The 19,189-nt window shown below is 34.3% G+C and overlaps 1 protein-coding gene across 1 annotated transcript in view; it reads right to left on the minus strand.

Annotated features, from left to right (window-relative positions):
- eRF1 (eukaryotic release factor 1) overlaps nt 1–19,189 on the minus strand; it is a 323,744-nt gene that overhangs the window by 135,513 nt on the left and 169,042 nt on the right. The window contains exon 5 of the mRNA XM_090377890.1: nt 16,744–16,934. Within this exon, the coding sequence (XP_090234016.1) occupies nt 16,744–16,934 (191 nt within the window). The remainder of the gene's footprint in view (nt 1–16,743; nt 16,935–19,189) is intronic.

Raw genomic sequence — 19,189 nt, forward strand, 5'->3', positions numbered from 1 at the left:
AGGCTTCCGGATCGGCTAGTGTATAATCTTGCTACCTCTACTCTACTCTACCAGATAGTGACTGTAGGGAGTCTGACTAGTGTGTGTGTGTGTGGGAGGGGGGGGGGGGAGATTGTAGAGGCCACGTTACGTCAGAGACTTGGGTATATTCTTACCATGTGTATGCCATATCCAAAAATCTCATCACTTCATACATCACACTCCCTCCCCACTTTTCCTTACTATTGAATACACCGTGAATTGTCAAACTAACAGAGCAAACTTTTCTGTGAAAAGATCTAAACCTCCCAAACACTTACTAGGTCATTTCACAAATATATGTGGTCTCAGTTCTAATCTCAACGATGTCCATTTCCACTTACAGTCAAGCCAAACCCATGTACTTTTTCTGACAGAATCTCAGTTATCGGTTGATTCAACCACAGCTCATCTCAGTTGCCCAAATTATTTACTGTACAATTCATTTCACCTCAAGTGTGGCACTTGTGCATATGTCTGTTCCGATATTCCCTCTCAGAAACTTGGTAATTGGAATCTCCTCTTTTAGATCTTCTCTACCTCATTCTGTCAAATTCATCTGTTCTCTCCCAATTCCACTAATCACTTGGAACTCTGACTTCCTCTTTCTGCAAGTTGACTTTCTACAGTCGAGCTTTCCTAACAGTGAGGTAATTTTCCTTGTGATTTTAATGTTCACAACTCAAGCTAGCTTCCATTTTCTAGTCACACTGACCCAGCTGGTTGAGATGCTGAGGCTTTTGCAATTACTAATGATCTTGCACAGATTGTTCATTTACCTACCAGAATATCATACAGCCAACACATTTGATCTTTTTCTTACAAACAACACTTCTAAGTACATGGTCAAAGTGAGTGGTCCTTTAGGCACCTCAGATCACAACTTGGTGATTGTCTCTTCTGCAATGGGGCCTTTATCTCATGGCTATTCTCATCCTCGTGTTGTTTGGCATTACAAGAATGCAAAATGGGATGACCTATGAGATTTCTTTTCTTCTTTTCCTTGGTCATATTATTGTTTCAAAACTTATGTCAACATTTGCTCAGATCATGTCAGTGAAATTATTCTTGTAGGAATGGAATCCTTCATTCCACATTCCACTTTAAAATCTCTTCCTTTATTAAACCTTGGTTTTCCAATAAATGTGCTAAGGCTGTTCAAGAGAAGAATGTTGCATGTCATAATTGGCTTGTTTCCAACTCTTCAGTTTCATTTTCTGCCTACACCAAAGCTCGCATCAATTGTAAAGCAGTCATTAATCAGCCCACACTAGATTTAGAACAGGCTAAGAGTAGAAATCTTGCTTCTTACCCTAATGGTAGCCGAGCATTCTGGTTTCTTGCCAAAGCTATTGGCCGCAACTTTTGTCCATCTCTGCTCCCACCTCTGTCAAAACCAGATGGTTCTGTTGTCACTTCAGCCAAGGATAAAGCTGACCTGCTAGCAGCCCATTTTTCTTCCAACTCATGTATTTATGACCTTGGTAACCCCTCCCCCCATTCCTAGCATGCTCCATTCAATGCCTCCTGTGGTCTTCCATCAAAAGGATTTTGATGAATCCTGATGCTAAGAAAGCTCCAGGTCTGGATGGTATTTCTCCACTTGTTCTCAAAACCTGTGCTAATGAACTTACTCCTGTTCTTTGCTGCTTTTTCAGTTTCTTATTCCAAAGGTGTTTTTCCCTCTGCTTGGAAATTTGCTCACATCCGGCAACTTTCTAAAAAGAGTGACAAATCCCTCCCATCCACTTATCAGCCCATTGCAATTACTTCTACTCTTTCTAAAGTAATGGAGACATCAATTAACCGCCAATTCAAACTATCTAGAAACCTTCTGCCTGATCAACAACCAGTGTTGATCCACAAGTGATATTCTGGCTTATTTTACCCATTTATGGTAAAATTCAATAGAAAAGTTCGGTGAAACACAAGCAGTCGCTCTCGATATCTCAAAGGCTTTTCATCATGTTTGGCATAAAGGTCTTCTAAATAAGCTTCCATATTATGGTTTGCCAACTATTTTTGTAATTGGTTATCCATAAAAGTCTTCTCTCTGACTGCTCACTGAGGGTGATGGTAGATGGCTCTCTGTTCTTCTAAGTTCTCCACTAATGCTGGTGTCCAAGGTTCAGTTCTTTCCTCCTGTATATTAATGACCTTCGATTGACCACCTTCCAGTTTGAGAAACCTTCCATTCCACCTTCCAGTTTGAGAAACCTCGCCATATTTAATCAGCTTGAACTTCTTGAATATCTGCTACCAATTCCTTAAATGCCGATCTCCAGTGGGGGAAAGACAACTTAGTTGATTTCAATCTTTCTAAAACTCAATCCTGTCTTATATCTCACAAAAAGGATTCTTCTGCTGCTATGCTTATTATTGGTGACACTCCGATTTCTAGGCACGATGATATATCTCTTATGGGGATTACCCTGACTTCTAATCTCTCTCTTGGCACAAGCTCATTACAAATATTGCTTCCTCTGTATCTAAAAAACTTCGTTTTCTCTTTTGCTCTCGGCGTTACTTTTCTTCCAAACAGCTGTTCACTCTGTACAAATCACAAATCCACTCTACCATGGAATAGTTCTCACATCTGGGGCAGTGCCCCCAGTACCCCCAGGCTTCTAGATTCCATTCAGAAGAGGGCAGTTAGGTGAATTAATGACTCATTTAACTGTTTCTCCACTCTGTCTCACAGAAGTACAGTGTCTTCTGCATGCCTATTTTACAGATACTTCCACAGGCACTGTTCTTCCAAATTGTCTTCTATAATTCTCTCTCTCTCTCTTTCAAAACAGTCTGAACACATGCCGACACCAGCCAACATCCATTTACTGTCCAACTTCAAACTCGCAGAGCCAATTTTTCATCTCCCTCGTTTATTCATTCACTGCTGTTTTCTGAAACAACCCTCCTTTATATGTATTTCCTGAAAATTAGTCTACAGAAGTTCAAGTCTAATGTCAACAAATATCTCCTTTTGTCTTCTCATCCTACAACCCATGCACGGTACTAAGTACCATACTAATAACTCTCGTGTTTGGGATTTCCTTAAAAAAAAAAAAAAAAAAAAATTGGAGATTTGAAGAACAGCATACAGGAAATTAAACATCAATTAAGAAAATATTAGATACACTAAATATTAGAAGTGGTTCACTTGAAATGGCAAATTAGATATTGTAGCAGAATTGCCAAATACAAGAAGAGGGTACATCAAAAGATCAGATTTAGTTGAATTGGCTGATAATTTTAATTTAATGGCATGTGAAAATTTTACACATGGAAATTAATGAAGTGTTTTATCTCCTATTAATACATTTACGTTGGAGATAGCACTAAGTGAAAATATCTGCTGAGCTTTCTTTCTTAAATGGATTAGTTATTCTTGAAATGAAAGTTTCTGAACTAAAGAAACATGAAAAAACCTATGAATTCTGTAATGAAATTTAAATTTGTTTTAAATTTAAAGAGATTTATTAAATTTATTAAATTTGTGTCCATCAATTTCAAACATTTTCACAGGTACACCTCTTCAACTACTGCAAATTCTTTACAATTATTCACTGATAGTCACATCCTAATTTATCAGCTGCACTGAAATTATATATCTGACTATATCAGTAACTATGGCTAGTAATGAGAAGTTTCAGTAAGCTAAAGATTATGCAAAGTTATTTACATTCGAGTATTGGTCAGGAGAAGATTAAGGGTTAACGATTATTTCCATTGAACATGAAATATCACAGGCAATTAACTTTGACTAACTATTAAAGCCCACAGGGTAGTCCTATAAATTTATTTACAGCTTGCTGAATCATAATGTGGTATGAAGCACTTCAGTTGACATGAATAATGTCAACAAATTAGTAGATACTTTTATCTTTTTCTCATGATGTATAATGGGGACAATAAAAAGCAAACTATACTGAACCATGTATTTATGTATATCTGTAAATATACTGTCATTCATTCCAGATTTTGCCATATTACACAAGACTTGACAATCTGTATTTACTACTTTATACTCTTTCTTCCTTTCCGTTGTTCATATAAGATTGTGATTTATTCATTATTTTCTTTTTGTATCTTTTAGATCCTAGTAATAAAAGATATAAATTAAAATTACTGAAAAAAAAAATATATATATATGGGGGGGTGGGTAAATTTTTTTTCTTTTTTGTCCAGGGTAACTGGTCTTCCAGGAAATTGCTGCAGAAGCTTGCAGAAGAAACAGTAGAAAGTGAATCAATTACTGGCCAACATGACTTACTTCCATGAATGTATTTAACTGTTAACAGAATTTTACAGTCAATTTTTATATGTATATTTCAAAAATAGTTCCTAAAATTTAATAATGCATCAATTTCTATATATAATATACAGGTTTTTGTGGTAACCCATAATACATACATATATTATTACAATTTAGGGAAGTAGATATTACAATGATCTGTTGTAATACCTACAATAATAATGTTTGCATGTGCTCAGAGATAAAAACTCACTTTCAAACCATGAAGCAACAATATTGCTTGTCATCCAAGCATTGGAGCTATTTTTATAAATCACAGGTAGAGATTTCACGTTAACATGCTTAAAACACTGGGGATTTCAACTTTTGCACAATGGCTTTATCTTCTGATTTCCAGTTTTGTTTGCATGCAGTAACATAGTAATGATCACTGTCAAGCTGAGCTTCTTCAGAGAGACCTAGATAGACTTCAAGAATGGTCAGAAAAATGGCAGCTGTGCTTTAATCCAACAAAGTGTAAGGTATTACACCTGGGAAACAATAATCCCAAAATAACTTATTCACTTGGTGGAGCTCAACTAAACCCAGTACTGGAGGAAAGGGACTTGGGTGTTACGATACGGTCAGACATGAAATTCTCTGAGCATTGTAAACAGGTTGCAAGGAAGGCCCATGGTGTCCTATCGATGATCTATCGAACTTTTGCAAGTAGAGATAGGGACGTGATAATCCCATTATATAAGGCCTATGTTAGACCACACTTGGAATACTGTGTTCAAGTATGGAGACCGCACCTAAAGAAAGACATCGAGCTTCTTGAAAGGGTGCAAAGAAGGGTAACTCGCCTGGTGAGATCGGCAAAAGGGCGTCCTTATGAAGAAAGACTTCGAATATGTGGGTTGCAGAGTTTGGAAACTAGACACCTTAGAGGAGATTTGATTGAGGTGTTTAAGGCTCTGAGAGGCATCAGTAAAATGAATGAGGACAAAATTTTCAAGATTATAAATGATGCTAGAACTAGGGGACATAAATTCAAGTTACGCGGGGAAATGTTTAGATTGGACTGCAGGAAGTTTTATTTTAGCCAGCGAGTTATAAATTACTGGAATAAGTTGCCTTCATGGGTGGTAGAGGCCGACAGTTTGGGGAAATTCAAAGGTCATCTGGATAGTACTTTCGGGTAAGGGAAGCGCATAGGATGATAGGATTAATTTCCTTTTTATTTAATTTTTAATTTCATTTTATTATTTTTATTTATTTATTATTATTATTTATTTATTTAATTTTTGTTTTTATCATTGTTTTGTTCGGATTTTTTTTTTTTTTTTTTTTTTTGGCTGGTGCAGCATAAGCCATAGGCTTTCTTGCACCATACGGCCGTTACTAATACTAATACTAATTCCCTACTTTGTTAGTTTTCATGCCTGCTTTTGTTGGGTGCCTTTTTAATATCCAGTGACTTGTACGGGAGAAGTTTATGGTACAGTACTGTTTTGTCACAGTACTGTACTATAACTGTTGTATAACTGTTCACTTAAGAATTCACCATTTTTTGAATTGCATTACACAGAAATTCAGGAAACGTTTCTGCTGCTGTCACCAAATGCAAATTCACCTGAAAGATTAACCTGGAATATCCCATGACAAGCCTTCCATCTCCAAACCACCCTTAAAAAGCTTTAACTGTGTCATCTCTACCAAAAAAGTTATGAAATTTAAGTGCCAGTACTTTCAAAATTACCTCATTTATTGGTAACTCAACACTTCTACAGAAACCTGCTTGTATAAGCATTGGTCCACATCACTTTTCACACAGTCCAGTTTTCTTTCTTTGGATGCCTATTCTAGGGGGGTCTACGAATGAAATGAATGCAATTTTTCTTCTTTCATCCAACCGTAGATTGCATCTTCTAGAATTCCACACTTGCAAAATAGACTGCATTTTGTTTTGCCACTCTTAACTATTTCGATAATCTAACTTTTCTTCAACTACATAATTTTTTTCACTTTGGTGGCAATTTCTTCAGTCCTACTGAAGAAATTGTCACCAAACTGTCTGGCCTATCATAGTGTTGAGGTGAAGTCATCTAATTTCTCCAAAAATCACTTGCCAGTTGATGTATATTTTTGTCTACTTTAACCTTTAGCAGTTTCTGCTAACTTAAGTGTACCTTCTAGTTGAAGAGAGGCCATCATGTGCTGCTGTTTATAATTTATTTTATAACTAATGTAATGCACTTGATGAACAGTAGCCATAATTCCCCTTCAGAGGTAGCTATTTGTAAGCATTTCACTTATATACTCATTGCACCTCTAGTAGTAAAGAAAAATGCAAATGATGTGTATAAATTATCAGGTGATATAAAAGCCTATGTTAGATAGATACAAACTAGTTGTAATCAATTCACAAACGAGGTTAGGCAAGCTAAGACATTATGAGAAGTCTCTGGCAATGAATGCAAAGAACAGTAGCAGGATGGGGTTGAATCACATTGTGGCACATAATATCAGTGGTTTAACTGTTGATGACCTTGCACATGTTACTGACAAACTGAATATACATTTTCCATCTACATTCACACAGGAGGAATTCCTTATGGAACGGGATGCCAGAAGCTTATCAAACTCTAATGGAGAGATAAATGATTTTTTGATAACTGAAAGGAAAGTGGAAAAGAAATTATTGAAGCCAAACATAAAAAGGCACCTTGGTTTGGTGGGATCTATTCAATTATATTACAGGAGCAGCAAAGAAGATAAGCAAACACTAATCTATAATTATGGGACACCCTTGGCTTCAGAGATCCTGAGATGTGAAAATGCATCCAAAATTAACAGGGGGGGGGGATAAGCGATAGGAGTAATTACAGACCTGTTAGCTTAACATTTGTTCCAGAGAAAATAATGTAAAAAGTATTTGATATCATATACTTGGATTTCAGGAAGGCTTTTGATACTTTTGCATATAAGACTGCTATACAAATTGGAGCAATATGGCATTAAGAACAAGTTACTGCAATGGATAAAGGGATGGTTGAGTGGGAAGACAGAGTGGTTATTAATGGGCACTGCCCATATTGGATTAATGTTATTAGAGGAGTCTTCCAGGGTTCACTGCTGTGCCCATTGTTGTTTTCAATGTTTATTATTGATACTGATAAAAGTATATCAGGCTTAATGTCTAAGTTTGCAGATGGTGCAAAAGTTAGCTGGGAAATAACAGTAATAAAGATAAGCTACTGCAATGAGATCTAAAAAAATTAGGCAGATGGGCTGAGAAATGGTAGTTTAAGTCTAACATTGACAAATGGAAGATACTGCCTACAAGGAGCAGCAATTCCAGATTAATGTACCAGCCATGTGATTTCATACTCAGGGCAACGGAGAATAAAAAAGGCCTGGGAGTAATTGTATAGTCTCATATGAAGTTCTCTGAGCAATGCAGACAGGCTGCCAGGAAATTTAATGGGACAGTTCCTGTATGTCAATGATATACAGGAACTTTGTTAACACAGATAAGGTGATTATCTTTTTGTACAAAAATGCAGCCATGGTTAGGCTGCATCGTTGGTATTGTGTTCAGGTCTGTAAGCCTCATTTTAGGAGGGATGTAAGATCTGCTGGAAAGGGTGCAGAGAATGGTAATGAGATTGATGAGGGGAACAGAAGAGTACTCTTACCAAGAAAGCTTTCTTCAGTTCTGAAAATTGCAACATCTGGAGACTAGGCAACAGAAGAAGATCAGACTGAGGTGCCTAAGGCCTTGAATAGATTGAGTAAGCTCAATGTTGATGGCATTCTTCCTCTGGCTGAGACTACACACATTAGCATTAATAGAGGCATATGATGCAAGAAAGCAAGCTTATACAGCATCAGACAAAAAAAAAAAAAAAAAAAAACCCCTTCCCATTTCACTCATCCATTCGCTCCAAAATTTTGTCCGCTTCTTCCTTGAATTTATTTAAGCTATCAACTTTGACAACAGATGGAAGTTTGTTCCAACAATCAACCACCCGCTGGCTAAAGGCAAATTTCTGTACATCTATTCGACAACTGTCTTTCCTCAATTTCAGTTTATGCCCCCTCAGGTTTGTAATCTGAGCAAGAGGAAGAATCCTATTAGCATTGGGCCTGCTCAATCCATTCAAGGCCTTATATACCTCAATCAGATCACCTCACAGGTGCCTAGTCTCCAGACACTGCAATTTTCCAAACTTAAGCCTTTATCTTCGTAAGACCACACCCCTTTTTCTTTCACCAGTCTTGTTACTCTTCTCTGTACTCATTCTAGCAACTCTACATCCATCCAAAAATGAGGATTCCAGACCTGTACGCAATACTCAAGGTGTGGCCTGACCATTGCTTGATACAAGGGGATAATCACCTCCTTATCCTTGCTAGCAAAATTCCTGTATATCATTGACAAGACCGTATGACCTCTGGCTAGCCTGTCTGTACTGCTCAGAAAACTTCATATCTGACTGCCCCAAGGTCTCTCATTCTCCACTACCATGAGTGTAACACCATCCAGTTGGAACATTTCTCTGGGGTTACTGCTACTCACATACAGTATTTGCATTTGTAAATGTTAAACTTCAGTTGCCACTTCTCAGTCCATCTGCCTTACATGAGGGGGCTAATACAAATTAAGCAAGGATGGTTGCAGGGTAGATGTGCAGTGGTTTGCCTTCAGCCTGCAGATGGTTGATTGTTGGAATAAACTTACATCTGTTATTGTGGAAGTGAGCAGTTTGAATAAATTCGAAGAACTAGCCAATTTCTTGAAGGGGATGGATGGGTAACTTTTTATTATTATTATTTATTTTTTTTTTTTTTGCTACTAATGCTAATACTATCAGTATGTAAAAGAAAGTCAACTTTCATATTCTTTGCCCTTATGTCTCATGCTAACAGCGATGCTTTTATTGCTACCTCACATGAAAAAAAGTGAGTGATGAAACTGAAGGCGATGGTTGTACAATGATTAGCTGTATGGGGATGGTATGCTCAAATTATGATACCTTATATTATCCTAGCAGTGATGTCAGACGAAAACCAATATCACCAAAATTCACACTTACCATTTAGTGAATGTTTTTTAGCACTTTCAGATTGTTGTTTGTAAGCAATATTAACACAACAAAACGAAACAAAATTGATTTTGAAATGAAGATAATTAATTAAGAATTACAAAGCAGGACAAAGTTTGTCATCTATTCACGGAATTAGGTCTTGCTGCTTCAACAGTGAATTGAATACGTGCACTGTCCTTATTTTAAGGGACGGTGCACATATGTTAAGGATCAACGCATTTAAGATCAACAGTGATCACAAAAGAGCATTCAGGTATATCGAAGATGGAAAAGCTATTAATAATATGGATGGAAAATCAGATTCAGAAGCAAGTGCCCATGATTCCAATGGCCAATTAAGCAAAAGCAAAGAAATATTTATGAAGATATTAAGGATAAATACGGCAAACCCCAACCCAAGTTCGTGGCAAGCAACGGGTGGTTTAATACAGTGGTGCGCAAACTGCAGGGTGCTACAATTTTTAAATAAATTTATTTTTGATGTACATAAAAGCTAAAAACCTGTTTTGTTAAAATTACTTTTTCAATACTGTAGGTGTAGAGAATTTACAACTCGAATTAAGTCTGAGATACGAATGAACCCTACTGCCTATTGCGTTGGGAATATACCTTAATTTGCTCACTGGCTATGGACCCATATTGTTATAGACTCATGTTATGGACAATATAGATTCATATTGTTAATACTAGCAGACTAGTATTAACAATATGACCGGAATCAATTGACCCAAATCTATCACAGAATGTATACATACTCTGCTTGGGTATTGACCATATGAGATACTTGAAATAATTTGAAACATAACAATGAAATTGTGCTGCAAATAGCAAATACACAGTCTGCTTCGTAATTCGGTGCTTTCATATCAACTTGTTCTCACTGCTGCAACAAAAATTACTTCAATTATGCATGGAGAAAAATACAGCACCAATTTAAAAACCATTCCTCTGTCCAGAGACCAGTCTCATGGAGTATTACAGTTATCACGGACAACATAAAATTCAATTTATTAAATCGATTGAGAGAAAGTCCAATTTTTGCAATACAGTTAGATGAATCCAGATATTTTCAACCTTGCTCAACTTATTGTATGTCAGATACTGCTATGAGGGAGATATTTTGATGTTATAAATATTTTCTTTCAAACAAATGATCTAACGTGAAACAACTGTGTTGCGATTTGTACTGATGGTGCGCTTGCATTAACGGGAGAAAATAAAGGTTTAAAGGGTGAAGTAAAGGAAATTGCTCCAAATATAGTTTAGAACCATTGCATCAATGGCATAGCTACCATGTAGGCAGGCAAGGCAATTGCCTCCAGGCCCGGGCCCTATGTCTTTGGCTGTCTCCTGTTTTTTGCAATTTTCATTAATTAAGTAGGGGCCCAAATATGTTCTTTGCCTCCGGGCCCAAAAAAGGGTAGCTATGCTACTGCATTGCATTATACATAGGGAATGCATTAGTAGCAAAGGAAGTGCAAACTGAATTGGATGAAGTTTTGACAGATGCAGTAAGTGTGATCAACTTTATTAAAAGTGGAAGTTTAAATAGTAGGGTTTTCACTAACTTTGTAATGAAATGGGATCCACTTATGAAACACTTCTTTTATATATGAAAATGAGGTGGTTGTCCAGTGGTAAAGTGTTGCAACATCTTTTTGACTTCAAACATGCAGTTTTTATTGATTTTATCGGATAAAAATCAGAACCTTGCTTAATTGTTTACAAATCAAAAATGGCTCGGAAACCTTAGTTACACTTTGTTGATATATTTGAAAAACTTAATTATTTAAATTTAAGCCTTCAAGAACAGGGAACTAATATTAATACTCAGTGATAAAATAGAAGGTTTCAAAAAGAAACTTAATCTTTGGAAAATTGAATTGGAGTGTAATAATACTGAGACATTCCCTTGTTTTTCTGAATTTGTTAATAGCAATAATATTGACAGTCTACAATTTAGGGATATCATTGCCACCCACCTGACAATGCTAATTAAGAATTTTTCCAAACGATTTAATGTATCTCCATAAAAAAAAAAGTATTGGATTCGTGATCCCCTTGTTTTTGAAATTTCTTTGTGCTCCGAATTTACCATTGAGCAAAAGGAAGATCTTATCAACCTGAGTCTGATGAATCATCACTTGCACGTTTCAGGACCTCCAACTTGTGAAAAATTTTGGCTTTCTCTTCAAGAGAGTATCCAGAATTATCGAAAATGGCGATACAAACTTGCTATCTTTTGGGTCTACAAATTTATGTGAAGTTGGCTTCTCAAAATTAACAGCTATAAAAGCAAAACAACGTTCCAGACTTGATCCAGAAGATGACACAAGATTAGCAATTTCAAATATTGCACCAAATATTATCGGTTATCCAGGCTCATCCTTCTTATTAATTGTTTTGTTTTGTAATTTTTCATTTTTTATTGTTTTGTAATTTTAATTGAAGAATTTGATTTATTGTGTTTTGCTATACTGCATTCAATTAAAATATTAAACAATTATTTTAATATGTAAATTAAAAAGGAGAATTTTTTTTATTCCTTTCTCAGTACTCTAATATAATTTTCTACTACAATTTATAAAATGCCATTTTTGTTCTCTAAAAATCTGGTCATCCTATACCTCAGGGTTTACATTAAGGGGTCGCCAATTTTATATTTAATAAAGGGGGTTGCGAGTGAAATAAGTTTGTGCGCCACTGGTTTAATAGGTTCAAGCATTGCGCTGATTCCCAACACATTAAAGTATGGGTGAAGCTGACAGTGTCGATTCTGCAGCTGCAGAGAAATTTTGTGATGTGTTGGAAAAACCCCTTCTAAATCTTCACAGCCCTCAACTTCTGCAGTGGTGTGCTCATCAGCTCAACGATGCTCGAAAGGTAAAACTTGCTGATGTTATGCCTGTCTCCTCTCTCTTTTTGTAATTTTATAATTTTGAAATTTCTGTAATTTTGTACACTTTTGTAATTTTTCCTGTGCATGAGATAAAAAATTGAATAAATAATTCTATTTACATGTTCATTGAACATTTTTTTTTTTTTTGCTTCAATCAAATTTGTGAGTACTGTATAAGCATTTAGGGAAATTCCAACTTACGTAGAGTTCTGTGGAGTGGCTGCATACTAACAAACATTAGCATACCCAGGATTTTTCTGTCTGTGAATTTATCTAGTTTTCAGTTAAAAAATTGATTTTGTTTGCTTCAAGATTTTGCTTGATACTGTTGCTTTACCATCTTCAAAAATTAGTCAGTTTTGATAACAAGCCCTGCTGTCTAGACTTCAGGACCATTTCCAAAGCTTCACAAGGAAGATATCTGAATTCAGATTTCGATTTTCTCACCCGGCTGAATATTCTCTCATGCGAAACACTGCTACGAAGAATTGTTAAAATGCCAAGCATAACTTGTGATAGATGGCTTGTATTTCAAGCTGCTTCATACACTTCAAGGAAGGCCCTTGAAGTGTATGAAGTGTACATCAATTCTTTCACAGCAGCATCTGGGAGGCTCTTACACAAAGTGGCAGACTGATACTGAAAATATCAATTGCTTCATTTATTTCTTTATTTATTGGAAATATGTCAATAAAAAGAATTTCAAATCTGAATATGATGTACTATCAATTGAAAAAAATTGTGCTACCTAAGCATCTACGTCATTTTTCAGCGAGAACTACAATATGAAGTCACGTGCAGCAATAAAGTACTACCTCACAAGTAATTTTCTCTTGTTTCAGATGTATCACTGCAATCAAGGCAATACAAATGACTAAGTCAGAATCGTGAGGAACCATGTGGAACTGGTTTAGCCTTCTATGGTAATAAACTTGAAGATTTAAAGAAGTAGAAGATTTAAAAACTATTAGTAAAATAAATTTGTACATAATGTTTTTCAACATATCTAGAAGAAATGACCTCAGTATGTGGATATGGGGTATGTTGAATTGAAGAGCTATGTTAAGATTTTCAATTTTTAGTTTCAAATGAAATAAGCAAATTGCTTTATTCAAGCAGAAGGGAGTAACAATGAAAAATTTTCTGCATGAGGAGAACAAGAATAGAATTACCAATTTGTCTGGCCTGTTTATAGTTGCTTTTACTAAAAGTTTGTAATGTAGCTCTTTTTTTCTTGGAGTTTGCCTTCTTTCAAAACTTTTGAATCATGAATTGGATTTGGATGTGTAAGTGGTACTCAATGATCACTCTGACTTTAATTTACTTGCACTTGAAAGTTGCCATTGTTCTTCTACCAATCTAGATATATATTTATATCAAAGACAGTCAAAATATGCAGATGTTTAAATCTTTTTTTACTTCAGTGGCATGCATCAATTGAAATTATTTAAATTTATTCTTCCTTTTAACATCTCTCTAACAATGTCTACTAAATTCATCCATTCACAAGAAGGCATGCAGCTCCTTTTTCAGCAAGCAAATTAATAAGAGAATAGCCTATTATCACCAGTGTTCAATCTACTCTTTTAAAACCGTTGCTTCTCCAGTTTTAGGCTTACCATAGGCACATTATCAACACTAAGTATCAGAGATTTTAAAGGAATTCATATGCTTTCAGGTTGTATAGAAGTTGGGCATTTGTAGTCACCTCCAAATGCTTGAACTGAGAGCAAGTTGCTTTTGATTTTCCTTTTTTTTTTTTTTTTTTTAAATTATTATGAACTGCTACATGATGGGATCTAGCTTGGAATCACTTTGATTACTGCCATCTGCAGCAATTGAAAATAAGTCAACTGAACTTCTTTCCCTATAAGCAATGCCACTAATGATGTCTGCTGTTTTCTGCTCGCCCACAATCTTTTTTTTTTTTTTTTTTATTTTACTATCAAGAACATTTCTGCACAATCCTGTTCATGATCTATACAACTCAGAGAAAGATTATATTCCATTACAAATGATACAAGTAAACATTCTTCACTATGAAATGCTATATCTAGTTAATATATGTACAGTATATCTATAATATGTACTCAGTACAGTATATCTATAGGAAAAGTATAATATGTACTATATATATACTGTTATGTTTATATACTGAATATGTATATAAATATAACAGTATACAGCAGGCCATAAGGCCAATAACTTATAAAGAGTAAGATAGCCTGTGTAGGTCTACAATGCCATACCCTGGAAATAAACATAATTAGTAATAATATATAATTATATAATATAATAATGATTATGTAGCTAATTATTGATATACAGATACATTGAAAAGAACTTTTTCTAGGGCTAACCCCTTTAAATATATATCCCACCAATAATTAACAGAGCTATCTGTTTCTGACTGCCATCTGCCTAAGTCAAATTAATAAACAAAGGCTAATTTGGTTAGAATTTAAATTTAGCAGCAAACAGGCAAGATAACAGTTAGCCCTATAACTTTGAAATGAATATATAGAATATAGAGGACCAACCATAATTTATGTTTATTAATTAGACTTAGCTAAACAGGCAGATGGCAATCAGAAACAGATAGCTCTGTTAATTATTGGTGGGACATATTGAAAGGGGTTAGCCCTAGAAAAAGTTCCTTTCAATGTATCTACACATCAATGATTATCTATATATCATAATCATTATTATATAATTATATATTATTACTAATTATATGTTTATTTCCAGGGTATGGCATTGTAGACCTACACAGACTATCTTAGTCTTTATAAGTTATTGGCCTTAAGACCTGCTGTATACTGTTATGTTTATATACATATTCAGTATCTATATAGTACATATAATTTTACTATAATAAATAAATTACAGACCGATGTAATGTCCAGTCTACTATTGATGGCATTAATCTGATCTGATAACTTTTACATTTATCCCAATTTATATATATATATATATATATATATATATTTTTTTTTACACATGAAATATAACAAATCAAAATATGCAATGCGTACTCATGGACAATCAAACTGAAATGATTGCTAAACACTTGGTTCTCAAACTGTCCATACATAGTATTCGGTTGGCATCAGCAAGAATGTTTATACATTTTACTTTACCTCAACACAAGCCTCTCTGATCTATTTTTTGCAGTTTTCTAAGCAATGCACATTGTTCTTACGCTTAATTGTTTGAAAATGACTGATTAATCGTCTGCCATCACAGATTTTACATACATAGGTGTATGACACTATTTCTTTAGCAACTTACTGAAGGACTCCTAAATCTAATTTTATTTAGGACTCCTAAATTTAATTTTGCAGCAGACAAAAAAAAAAAGCGTGATGCTAGATTATACCTACCATTTAATTTTGCACATTCCATATATTTTATAGAACACTGAAACATTTCATTATATAAAAAATAACAAAATTTCATGCATATAGTTTTTTTAAATTGCAACTTTAAAAAGTTGCAGTTTCACAAGTTTTGTTTTACAAAAATGAAAATGAAAAACTTTTAGGATGGTCAGCAGGTGAATGAGTTAAAAAAAAAAAAACCCAATTATCTGTCATAAATCCAGAGTTGGCAGCTATGTTTCAGATGAATGGAGGTCATGACAATTTAAACTTGGGAATACCATAGTGTATAAGGGAATATGTCACATAAAGTAAATTTGTCACTGTTCATAACTACCCTTTCAAATTTTAAATAATGGCTTTGAAGCACAAGTGAATGAGTTCGTACCGAAACATTCAGAGAAAACACTGAAAATGATATTTTATTTACCAAAAATCAAGTGCCTACTTTCTGAACAGTTAAAAAAAAAAAGGCTGAAAGGTTCCCCAAATGACCACTAATAGTATCCCCTCCAAATGCAATATTTACTTTAGCAAACAGAATTGCACGTTTATGTCAGCTTATATAACTAAGTTTATAAGTTGGGGGAGACAGGGCAAGATTTAAGAAACCCTGCAAAAAAACTTCACCCAAAGTTGATTATTAAAGCGCTTATGTGAAAAGCATAAAAACACAAGAGATTAAGAATTTATGTTTCCTTAAAAATGGCTATTTTTGAAAAATTTGGAAGTATTGTGTAGTGGAATCTTTTTAATTACTTAAGTGGAGTTGAGTTTTAACTAAATCTTTTTTTTTTAAACTATGCTTCAAATATAAAAATGATGGATTACTAATTGATTGTGTCACAAATGTGACCATCAATTGTGTATATCAATTTTGCATGTGCCAGTAATTGACTAATCAATTACTGGCACATATCAATAGTGCAATCAGTGTACATCAATTTTTAGGCGACAATAATTGATTAATCAATTCATTATTGGCATGTGTATATTTATCAACAAATATACATGTGCCAATTATTCAGAAATTACCCTTTCTTCTAAAGAAAGGAAAATGCAATTACTCAGTTGAATGCATATAACATAACTACTCACAGGATCAAACATATCTGATTGACTAAGTTCTGTTTTAAAATCTGCAGATCCTGCTAAAATTAAACCAGCAATGTTGGGTTTGTCATTAGTAATAAATAATTGTGTTGCCACCTCTGCCACCTTTCTGACATAATTATGTCTCTTCTCCATTCTCAATCTAGCAAAACGAAGTGCTGACTGCCCACCACGACCTAGATTAAAAAAAATAAAAAAAATTAACCACTCAGGATTAATAATATTGAAGTCATGGCTTAAATTACTTTTAACAGCCTTTAACTCAGTTTTATGAGCAAATAATTTCTTCATATATGAGTGCTGTTAGGAAAAGAATGATCAACTTTTCAATTTTTGTTATAATACAAATTCTGATGGTCATTTTCAAATCAATCTATTTGACAGAATACACCTATTCTAACGTTGATGCCCTTCTCCAGACACTTACAAATTCATTTTTTGTTGTCTTGCAAAATTGGCTCTTCAAATTTTTGTTGCTACCACTGAAATGTAGGAAATATCCAACCAGTGATACATAAATTAGGATGTTTCCAGAACACAGGTTCTTGCAGTTTTAAACACTGACATATAATACCAGTCAGTAACTTATGGATTGGCAACATGCTGGTACACCATTTCAATGATATCAAAGAAAGTTAACCATGACTTGCCTTGAAATCATTTCTTTGGCACTGGAGAACATATGGTGTCTGGTGTTTGCTCTGGATCATAACAATGCAGCCAGGTATCGCATACTTACTAACAAACTTTGTGAAGAAATCATCTTCCACAACTACATACAAAGAGATCTTAAATGGAAATTATTTTTTATTCTAACAGCCATAATTTTGGCATTCAACTAAGTGCAGCTGGATTGATCCCAAAAATGCACAAGTGGCTGGCTACTGACCAAGTATATACTTGTGATATCATCAATGCTTCAAAAAAGCCACATGGAAAACTCCATGCACTGCAGCATTGACAGTATTTAGGTTCTGATTAGTTATTGCAAATGCTTAAACAGTTAAAGCACTGGCCTTTGTTACCAACATTGTTTCATCATTAAATTGATTTAACCACAAACTATCTATACTAATGAGGGATGAAAATTTTTTTATTATTAGTGCAAACTTCCACACATACTTCACATACATTAATGATGTATATAAAAATAGCTGTGTCATTCAACAGCATGCCAAATGTAAACATGCACTGAGGAATGCTTTAAATAAAGCATAGTCCTACAAAAAAAAAAGAAAAAAAGTAAATAAAAGTATTTATGAAGGATTAAAAGTATTTGAAGGATTCCCTGAAATTTATGATCATTCTTTATTTGAACAGCTCTCATATAATGGACTTGATGCAATTAATATGCTCTAAAGATTCAATAGAATCTTTTCTAATTATTAGTCAAATTAATTTTTCTATTATTATTAGTCAACTACTGGATGACTGCATATAAAATATGCAATTTTTATTTTTTAATGATCACATAAGCAGCAGTAATAATGGTACCTATTTGCAAAAACCTAAGGAGTATACAGCAGAAGTTCTCATACTATTGGAGCTAGCCATTAGCTCAAAAAGTCAATTAAAGTGGAAAAAAAAAAAATCAAAAAAGTATACATATACCTTAAGAATTCAGTTAAAACACACATTCATTTAGATAAAATTGGTCATTTTCATCCGTTTAAATGATGACATGTGACATTTTGTAATACAACCCTTCAAACTTTTTTTTTAAAATAAAAAAATCACATTGTTACTAATCAATTATATAAACACAGCTGCTGTTTAATATAACTGAAAGCTGTATCAAGGGCATTTTTGGCTATGAATTTGATCCAACCTATGGATTAGATCCATCAGTTCTACACCATCTGTAATTTCATTTTCCAACAAATCAACACCACAAATCCACAGCTATATGTTTTCTTGCAGAAAGATTTCAGAATCCCCAAATTGCCTGAAATTAGTTAAACAACATTCTTCCCACCTTTTTGTAGTTCAGCCCTATCGTTAGCCAAATTTTTCTTCAAGTTCAACGTAAATGTTGAACTTAGAATTTTGCTCCATGCTGGTGCTATATTGTAAACATCTTTGATGTTGATAACTTAATGGTATAAGATCAATATTTATGTCTTCTGTTTTTTCCAAAACTAAAAAATTTGCCTGTATCATTTCTTTAAAAAAATTCTATAATTGCCCTTAAGTCACAGCCTGGATCAGGGATGTTACAAGTAGTGTTAAAAACAAGGCATTTATGTTCCATTCAAGTTCCTCACACTTGAGATGTGAAGGGGCATTATCCAGAAAGAAATCTTTTGAGTAATGGAGAATCCATCCACAAAGATTTTTTTTTTTTTTTAAGCAGTACTAAACTGGTAAAACCAAAATATTTATATTTTTAAAACTTATAGGATTACTTGATTTAACAACAACACAAAGGAGC

The sequence above is a fragment of the Mastigoproctus giganteus genome, chromosome 7 (genome assembly GCF_048544385.1).
Source record: "Mastigoproctus giganteus isolate SK-2022 chromosome 7, ASM4854438v1, whole genome shotgun sequence".
NCBI classification, from domain to species: Eukaryota; Metazoa; Arthropoda; class Arachnida; order Uropygi; family Thelyphonidae; genus Mastigoproctus; species Mastigoproctus giganteus.